This window comes from Poeciliopsis prolifica, unplaced genomic scaffold (assembly GCF_027474105.1).
Source record: "Poeciliopsis prolifica strain line A6 unplaced genomic scaffold, Auburn_PproV2 SCAFFOLD019, whole genome shotgun sequence".
Lineage (NCBI taxonomy): Eukaryota > Metazoa > Chordata > Actinopteri > Cyprinodontiformes > Poeciliidae > Poeciliopsis > Poeciliopsis prolifica.
The window spans coordinates 5,548,468-5,558,476 of NW_026562394.1; the positions used below are offsets into that span (position 1 = coordinate 5,548,468).

The window sequence follows — 10,009 nt, forward strand, 5'->3', positions numbered from 1 at the left end:
GAAAAAAAGTGGAAAGGAAGATTTGATTTGCCGTGTCCAGATTAGAGATTTCCGGAGGTACTCTTACTGCAGTGCCTTGCAAAGGTCTATATTTTCACTGAAATTGCAGCTGCAAGACTCTGCTAGCCTCACATATCTTTTGCTGCCGCTCACGTTTTTCTTCAAGGATCGCCCGGGTCTTATCTCAATCCTCAATAGCTCTGTTAGGACTACGTTACATGTTTATGTGCCACTGATTCTTAAATCACAGCAAGTCTCAGATTTAACAGCACTGCACTTCATTTGTGACTCAGATGGGTTTTGGCAGCAGTGTGCTGGCTTTGTAGGCAATTCCTTGCAAATTTGTTTGCCACTGACAAGACTGACGAAATGACTCAAGTGGTCAGCCAGCCGAATGTTAGAGCTTTCCCACTGGTTGTCCCTCATTAAAAAAAGGTTTTGGCACAGCTTCTTTTTTACCACGGCGCCCGTGTTGCACGAGCAAATGTGATCTCTTGGCACACGCACACTCCACATGCGATGACGATGATGAAAAGAACTGGATGTTCAAATGTGCAGAGCTGCTTCACAACAGATGACGCCAACAAACCTCAGTGCGTACACAGGCAGTGAGTCTTTTGTGGAAAGAGAAGCCTCTGGAGCTGTCAGGTCTGGTGTGTGAGATGTATGCAACTGATATTTCGTGGAAAATATTGCAGCGCTTTCACGAGTCCTTGTGCATTGAAAAACAAACTGACATTTTATGTTTGTATTGAAGAAAGGGTGACTTGTCAGAGTTAAAAGATCTTTAAAAAGGTAGAAATCTCACTTTCTCTGCTCAAAGCCGTCTAGGTCTGATAAATAGATGCTCATGTGGTCACTCTTGAAGACAAGCCAAGTCTTTATTGATTTAATTCTGGTCTGTGTTAATAAATTCAAAGCAGACACAGTTTCTCAATATTTTCTTGTACTTCAGCGGTAGCCTGCTGTTAGGTGAGTCACATGTGAAAAAAAAAGGTTAAAAGGGTGGGGGCTCAAGCCCCCTTTCTGAACTGTTCATCATTTTTCTTTCCATGGTGATAAACTACTTCACCACATAAGAACCAGATAAAATAAATTAAAATTTGTGGCTTTAACTTCACAAAAAGTAAAAATGTCCAAAGGTTAGGAATACTTTATCATCAAGATAAGAATTCAATATTTGGATTGGGATGGTCAGTGTGTTTTCATCATGTCTTTCTTTCCCATTTTAACTTTCCAATGTTGATTCTCATCCATTGTTGACATTTCCCCACATTCAGATTGAATGTTCATTTGTTTCTTTAATTGTTCCTCACCTTGGACTCCTCCAATGTAGTCATTTGTCCATACTGTAAATCCACATCATTATGTATTGAAGCAATTGAGGCTAGCAGGTTGTAAATTATTTAGTATTTACTCTGCATCGTTCTGTTCCAATACAAACAGAATTACAAATTTCAAAGTATTCCTGACATCACCCTATAACTCCAGTTTCTCCTTTCATTGGCTAATAAACACGTCATGAACGTAACACGCCTTCGCTACCACAGAGTTGTAAATTCATTTATGGGTGTGACTTTTTTTTGTTTTTTTTCTATTTCAGTCTCAATCTGGGTAAGAACGACCAACTTACATTCTACGACGGTGACGACCTGACGGGCAACATCCTGGGCCAGTACAGCGGCGCACGGCCGCACTTCAAGCTCTACACATCCATGGCTGATGTCACTATTCAGTTCCAGTCGGATCCTGCCACTAACATCTACGGCTACAACAACGGCTTTGTAGTTCACTTCTTTGGTAAGCCGTGCATACTCCCTTCCAAAACACATACATACACTTTGACGTTTTTCCATATTTTGTCTGATCCTTCCATCTATTTGAGTGCATATAATCACAACTTCATGTTAACATAAAGTGGGTTAAAAACCTGGAAAGTGAGGTGTACATCTGTATTTAATGTCCTTGAGTCAAGATAATGTTCAGCCAACTTTCATTTTAGTCAAAGGTGAAAGTCTTTTGGGATGTGTCTCCAACAACTTTCAACATTGCCCTTTTTTTAAAATTTTTTTAAATAGCCTCTATGAACATTATCTGTTCCCAATATCCCCACAGCATGTTGTAGCCACCACCATGTTTGTACACAGTAATGGTGTGCTTAAGGTGATGTACACCTTTAGTGTTTGGGATATACACCAAAACGTTTCATGACACCAGACCACCTTTCTACGTGAACTTGCATCCCCACGTGGGATGTGAAATATGAAAAAGGTAAATGGGTATGTATACTCCAAGACTTTGAAATATTTTTCTATAGGAAGTGTTGCTTGTAGAATGTTTAAATAAAACCAGTAACTTAAAATTAAACCATCTTGGACAAACCCCCACACCAAGTGTGGAATATATTTTTGAGGCTGAGCGGCAGAATGTAACTGTTGCCTCTATCCTCCCGTCTCCCACTGTGCCGCTGTCAGTCGTTTTGCTTACCTCAGATGCACAAAATTAAGCAACCCCAAACAAAGAAGCACAATAATAGCGCAGACATCAATATCAACCGCCTTTACCCAATGTTTTTATGCTGCTGGCCATCTATGAAGAGACTGACGGCTGCCAGATTACATGCCGCGTTCCTTCCAGCAGATCACAGTCTTCTATTTAGAGTTTCCTCTCCAACAGTGGCTTTTTAGACCACTGTTGGAAACACACACACAATTACGCCGTCATATTCCTTCCCTTCAGAGGCTGTTGCTTATTAATGCTTCACTCTCCTTAAGGCTGAATAATGCTATTCTGGTTTGTATTTTATTATAAAAATGCTTCATTTTGTCTGCTCAATTGTTAACAGAGGTGCCAAGGAATGACACTTGTCCCGAACTGCCGGAGATCCCCAACGGCTGGAAGAGCACATCCCACCCCGATCTCATCCATGGCACAGTGGTCACCTACCAGTGCTACCCGGGATTTGCGTTGGTAGGCTCCGAGATCCTCATGTGCCAGTGGGATCTGACTTGGAGTGGTGATGTGCCAAAGTGTGATGAAGGTGAGGCGAAGCCAATGGATGTCTTCGTAGTTATTCATATGGTACATAATTGATTTACTCTAAGGATGTCTGCAAATTGTGCAAAAGTCATTCACACTCTTGAGCTCCTCCACTTTTTTTCCTCCCCATACACTTATTACCTTCTTCTACGTACTTTGTGCATTTTTACCATATTATGGTAATTCAGGCCAGTTTATGAAATGTTCAGCTTTTTGTGATCATCTTGCGATGAATGGACCATCCTATAGTTGCTAAAAAATTGTGTTAAAAACTTTGTGCTCTTTCACAGCTGACTATTTCCACATACTTTCACATATAGATGCAATTCAAACTTTAAAATGTAGTCATATCCTTCACCTACTTAAGCCAACTTCTGTTTATTTCAGCTTCTTCTAACTTTTACAGATTTTGTAAAATCTATTGTCAAGTTTTTGTTTGCATTACTCTCAGTCTTCAGAAAAAAAAAAAAACATCCCTAATTCCAAACCTCCTAATACCTTCTTATAATTTGACTGTATTTTCAACTCTAATTCCAAGTTTTTGGTTGGGTTTGAAAAACACAAAACCAGTAAAATTAATCAACTACATGTCTTTATCCATGAGAAGATAGTTACGATTTCTTATTGAAGCTCATTGAAAATGTATATCTAAAAAATGGTGATTGCTTTGGGGAATTTGTGACTGTTCTAACCTCGTCAGCTCTTATAGCCACAGGCTGTAAACAAGTTATCGTTCCCTCCTTGTTGTGGCACATCAGTCCTGATGTGCCGCGATCCAGGAAGCGTGGAGCACAGTCGGAAAGTGATCACAGGCCCCCGCTTCAAGGTCGGCTCCACCGTGCAGTTCATCTGTAACAAAGGCTACGTTCTGTCTGGCTCCAGTCTCCTCAGCTGCAACAACCGGGACTCAGCAGTACCCAAGTGGAGCGACAGACTGCCCAAGTGTGTCCGTAAGTTGCTCGCACCTGCTTTTGTTACGTTTCCAGAAATCGAGAGCCCACAATTACTTCACGTTGTCAATCTTTCAAAGACTGACGTTGTGAATGCTTTATTTTTTTTTTCCCCATCCGATCTCCAGCTGAGAAGTACGAGCCTTGCAGAAACCCCGGTGCAGCTTCCACCAGCATCCAGAGCTCTGAAAAAGTCTTTTATCAAGCGGGTGAGACTCTTACGTTCTCCTGCGCCGCAGGCTACGAGCTGCGCGGTGGTGCCACCATCTATTGTGTCCCCGGACACCCGTCACAGTGGAACAGCACTCCTCCTGTCTGCAGAGGTAAAAAGTCGACTTTTTGCCACATTCTCCTTTTTTTAACACTTTGTCTAAACATTTAGAATTGCATCACAGTCTCACATTGATTCTGATCCTGTTTGTACTATTTCTACACCTAAGTGTTGTATGTAGGTGTGCACTGTGCTTTTGTACAGCTTCTTGACAAAGATTTTGTGTCTTTGCAGCATCTTCAGCGCAGTATGTGAATCAACAAAGGCTTGATGGTGAGCCATGTTACAAAGAATCTCAAACCCAGTTAATATTGATGTTTCTTTGTTGTGAAAATTGCACAAAATATTGAGTGTTTTTCTTTTTCTTTTTTTAGTTGTTAGTATGGATTACAGCATGGAGGGGACCAATATTACCCTTGCAGTTTTTATTCCAACTGCAATCGTCTTGGTGATTGTTTTGGGGATTTATGTCTACTTTGCGAAGTGAGTAATATCTTTAAATTTCATACCCTGTACTTGCAGTCAAAGGAGGCTTTGCAGGATGTTCCCAGTTTTATTTTTTTTCCCCCACTCTTTGCTCAGACTTCAAGGGAAATCTGTCAGAATGCCGACATCCTCTCCACCGTATGACAACATGACGGAAGAGTCGGCTTTCGACAACCCCATTTATGAAAGTGGAGTAAGTACGGATGTCGTGAGCATGCAGGACGTTGATTCGCAGAACACCAGTGTGCTGTCCTGATCCTCCTCCATCCCGCTACTGTCACCCCAACGTCATCTCATTTCACGCCAGCAGAGGGCACCTTCATCCTCCATCACCATCAGCATCATCAGTGGGAGCAAATACTGAGCATTGTGATATAACTTGCCCGTTGGGATATCCCATACTTCATTTCTGTATAGTGGCAATTTTATTTGTCTTTCTGTTCCCTATTACATAGGCAGATGTGTTGTAATGTTATTTATTTTGAAGTCATTACACTTTATTTAACCAGATTGGCAAATTATAATAAAGCCCTGAATGGGAAATTTAAGTTGCATTTCCATACTCTGTCTGCCTTTGCTTGCTTATGTGATCTTTTCACAAATATACACAACATATACACTGTCATGCAAAGGTGATAATAATAACATAATAATACTTAATTTTATTTATAATGCCATTTATATATCAATTTGAAGTCTTAAAGGGCAGGAATTCATAGTCCTTTCAACTATTTTACATACATATTAGTGAATTAGGACAGACCTTCATTAATAGTTATATTATTTTACATGATAGACCAACACAAACTAGATTACACAAAATCTTTTATGGTTTGTCAAATTTGTTTGCACTTACATCCAGCCCACCTACTCCAAAATTACCAAGCAACCAGCTTTCAGGATTTGGCTTATTAAAAGACAAGTCAAAAGTATTGCATTATGGTGAGGTGGACGGAAGATGATATTTTTAGATTTTTATTTCATTTTTACTATTACAAATACAAATATACATGCACGTTAGTTTGTCTTAGTGCAAAAGATTAAAAACCACAAATTATTTCCTTTAACTTCACGATTATCCACTAATTTGTGTTAACATGCATTACAATACAGTTTGTGGTTGTAACATTATTAATCCCTAAAGGTTCAAGTGGTGTGTATACTTTTACGACTTCTGTTTTAATGCAAGGCTAAACAGCACGCAGCTATTGCTGATATGTGTTAGCAGTTTAAAGCTTTCCCCATTATCCTTCTTTTCTCTGCTTCTGCAGCATTGGCAGACCCGTTGTAGATACTAAACCCTGTCAGTATTTCCACTTTGGCTTTACTGCACAACAACCACAAGGTGAGATTTCCCTCTATCAACTGAAGCCACAGCATGTTCACTGTCCAGTGATCCGGCTGCCACACGTTTTTAGCTTTATCTAATGATATTTCCACATATGTTGACCTTGTTATTGATTACTTATTGCTAATTCAACTGATGAAAATACCACAGTAGATGGTTTTCATAAGAACTGTGAATATATTCATTTCCTAATGTTGTTGTAAATTCTGCAAATACAGCCACACAGCTTTCTAGGAGTTTGGCTTACAAATAAAACAACAAACCTGTAGCAGGTATGAACAGTCTAGTTCAGTAAGGAACTGAAATTAAACATTTAAGAATACTTTTATTAGGACCTCTAACAAAATGAGAAGGGAGCATCACTTGTTATCTAGTAAATACCAATTATGCATAAATTGCCATTTTAGTTTTTTACTTGAATATAGTTTCCTTTCCTGTTCTTTCTCTTTGATGTTAATCAATCAGTAAATGTGAAAGCGGAAAATGCTTTAATGTTTGGGGGAACTTCAAAGGCAGTTTTTGAAATGGCCAATGTGACTCACCACCAAAAATAGAAGAAATAAAATACATAAATTGCGCTTATTGCTTCCAGAACAAGCAGAGTTTTTTTAAAAGCTTGCATGTCCCATGAAAGGGGAGAGACTGTCGCATGTGTTGTGAGTACTGCACATACATAGATAGCTAAATATCGATTTCTGGTTTTCAATTTGTAGCAACTAAAACAGGCTACTTTAATGTTTCTGTTTAGGGAATCTCGAGTACATTGGAGCGTGTCTCGTTCAATATCTAAAATGAAAGCTAAATATGGCTGTTCTGCACTTTAAAATTCAGCTTTTGGAAATAAAAACCAACATTCATCCTAAATGTGAAAACCCAGAAACTAGGTAATTGGGGGGGAGGAGGTGCAGAAAGAGAAGAGTGTCAAGTGTGCTACTACTTTTGGTTTATCTGCTCCCTTCCAAAGAGTCCATTACAATCAATGGTTATAATCAAGTCATTTCTGAATTGTTTATTGGGGATTTTGTGTTTTTGTGTTGACATGATTGGGATAAAATAAACCAAAATAAGTGACCAGAACACTTAAACTGTGCTAAGAATATCTTAATTAAACACATTAAGCTTGAACTGTAACTTTAATGAAATTTTTAATCGGTCATCTCTCTGGTTTTTACAGGACAAAATGAGAAACTTTTAGAGGTGTCCATTTAAAGCAGGAGCTGCTGAAGCTTTGGCTTTTGGGACCCTCTCTGCACTGCTCATGGTTTTTTGCCAACACTTTATTTAAATCAATATCTTCTTTCACCTTCTGCTATCTTTGTATTAATGTAAATAAGTCTCTCTTTCCTGCACAGTCGAATCTGTGATCCTGTTTAACGCCATGGTGATATTTTTATAAAGTAAGTCATCGATGACCATTGGTGATTGTATGTTTTTAAGTACTTTTCCATGGCCTCAGCGAGTTACATTTAAAGAGAAGGGAAATGGTTAGAGTTTTGTTTTGGGGTTTGTTTGTTTTTTTTTTTTGTTTTTGTTTTTTTACAATCCCCCGACATTCCACAGTTTTTGTAAATTTTATCATGACTTTTTCTTTCTTCTTCTTCTTCTTTTTTCTGTGTGTGTATGGGACTGCTATTTGTAAATAAACTGCCTGTCCAATATGAGTGCCTCACGACTGACTATAACCTGAGAGATCACACATGAAAACATTCGTATGACTTGAATCTAGATTGAACTATTATTTAATATTGTTTCGGCTTAACGTAGCACTCCACCTTACCTTCATACAATCTCTCTTCAAAGTATTTATGGAAGGATCTTCCACCAGCCGATGTGTGGTTTCCAGCAACATACAGGCTCAGATACGTTTCTCATTCTTCATGAATGCCAGTGTTCTTGCTGTACGCTACATCTTAAAATCTGCCTCAAAGACTCAGTAGCATCAACTGGTCACAGCTCCTGGCTGTGTGAACCCCCTCGTTTTAAAACACAGAAACATAATAATTCAGTGATGTTACAAAAATGATTTGCATAGCGCATTCTGTAAAATAACAATAAATATATATATGTATATATATATTTAAAACTGAGGAGTGGCGATGAAGCTGTTTTGCATCTCCTGGTGTTGAATTTGAAGATGGACATATTTATCTCATCTGTGTGTTTGCTTTTCGCTGTAAAAGCTGTTTTCTTTCAGCCTCACAGCCGCTGCAGCCACACCCAGGAAACCACATCACCTTAAGTGTATATATATGATTCCCTGAATAATAATAAAATTAAAAATTGTTTTAATCTCTGTCATCGACTCCCTGAGTGAATTTATTTTGTCTACAAGTACTCTACAAGTGAAAAGAAAACGTTGTAATAGTGGGAGAATTGAGCATTCTCAAATAGACTGGGTTTAGTCTAACAGTATTGTTTTGTGTCTTTGCTAGAAGAATATCACGGTGTGGCTGTGTGAAGAATGTAGGCTGAACTGTAGTGACACTTTTTAAACACTAGATGGTAGCAGAGTAACAGGTTCAGATCATGTTTCCACATCTCTTTCAGCACTATGCACATTTAGTAAAGTTCGTTTTCTTACAATCAGACACTTTAAAAAGCAAATCGTTGCAATTATTCAGTGACTAAAAGTGGGTTTCAAGCTTAAATGTCAATTGAAAGTTTGAAAGTTTGGATCTATTTTCTCATTTTATGCAGTTACAAACTCAAACTTCATTGTGTTCAGGGTTTTATGTTACGGACCAACACAAACTACTGCACAATTTTTAAAAATAATTTTTTTTTTTCATACGCTTAATTAAATTAAATTCACTTTATTTATATAGAGCCAATTCAACAACACTAAATTATACAATCAGACGAAAACATTTTTAGAAAGCGCCTAAAAGGTGAATCAGCATATAATGGCCGGTTGTTTTTATCATTTGAGGCTGCTAACAGAAGCTGATTTGAATCAGATGATTGAGGATCAAAACATATAACTGGATGACGCCTAAACTATTTTACTGAAGATACTGTTGCTGTCACCTATTGAACCACGAGTAGATAAATCTGCAAGAAAACAAAAATAATAACGACAAACAAGAGTTCTCATCAAATAAAATCCACAAAGTTTGACCTTATTCTGTCTTGACAAACTGGTCTTTCACTTTGGTCCTGTAGTTTCATTTGCATCACAGTAAATGAGGTGCATCCAGTGAGAGGCAGAGAGTTTATGAGCATGTCACGTTTTTTTTTTTTTTTTTTTTTTTTTTACTTTCTTGTGCCTGTGTTTATGTGGGAGTTGGTTTATCTCAGCGGATCATTCGGAAGCAGTCACCCATGATTTCAGCTGAGCTTTCACTCTGATGCACGGGGACATATAGAGCAGCTTGAGCCATTAAAATGCAAATTTTTTTCAATACATTTGTGTGGAGGTGTGTGGGGAAGGGAGGTTAGGCGAGGGGGCAACTAGCAGCCCACCCATTTATTAACTTTCTGTAAATGATGTGTTTATCAATAGCAGAGCAGCCCAAGACATCCACTCTCGTACACCTGAAGTTTGCTCACAAGCATTTTCTTGAACTTTCTGCATTTGTATAAACAGAAATGGTTGGGTGTTCCTGTATTCTCGGATCCCTCTCCCACAGTCTTGACCCCCTGCTTTGTGTCAACCCCATTGTTTCCTCAAACTGCAGTTCTCAGGAACGCCAACAGATGGCAGCACGCCACCAAAAAGACGGTCTGAGCAACCAAGTGCGTTACGAGGACCATCTCCCGGCACTTGATGCTCCCGCCGTGCACAAGTGGCAGGCTGCGGATGGTTCACAATTAAAGTAAAACGTGCTGCTCACAATCCAGCAGAGACCAGGATGTGGCAATTAAGCGACTAATACGGCAGGCCGTCAGGCCTCCTCCTCCGTGTCGGCTGGCTGC

General features: G+C 39.0%; 1 protein-coding gene across 3 annotated transcripts in view; it reads left to right on the forward strand.

The window, feature by feature from the left end:
• LOC129368621 (seizure protein 6 homolog) overlaps window positions 1-8,392 on the forward strand; it is a 104,938-nt gene extending 96,546 nt beyond the window's left edge. Inside the window, exons 10-18 of one of the 3 annotated variants that reach the window (XM_055043671.1) lie at window positions 1,604-1,800; window positions 2,846-3,040; window positions 3,798-3,989; window positions 4,118-4,312; window positions 4,495-4,533; window positions 4,635-4,743; window positions 4,843-4,939; window positions 6,018-6,091; window positions 7,269-8,392. In XM_055043671.1, coding sequence (XP_054899646.1) covers window positions 1,604-1,800; window positions 2,846-3,040; window positions 3,798-3,989; window positions 4,118-4,312; window positions 4,495-4,533; window positions 4,635-4,743; window positions 4,843-4,939; window positions 6,018-6,044 — 1,051 coding nt within the window. In that variant the 3' untranslated portion in view covers window positions 6,045-6,091; window positions 7,269-8,392. Of the gene's footprint in view, window positions 1-1,603; window positions 1,801-2,845; window positions 3,041-3,797; window positions 3,990-4,117; window positions 4,313-4,494; window positions 4,534-4,634; window positions 4,744-4,842 lie in introns of all 3 variants that reach the window. The other 2 variants (XM_055043670.1, XM_055043669.1) reach the window with 2 other exon arrangements.
• Window positions 8,393-10,009: the final 1,617 nt, after the last annotated feature.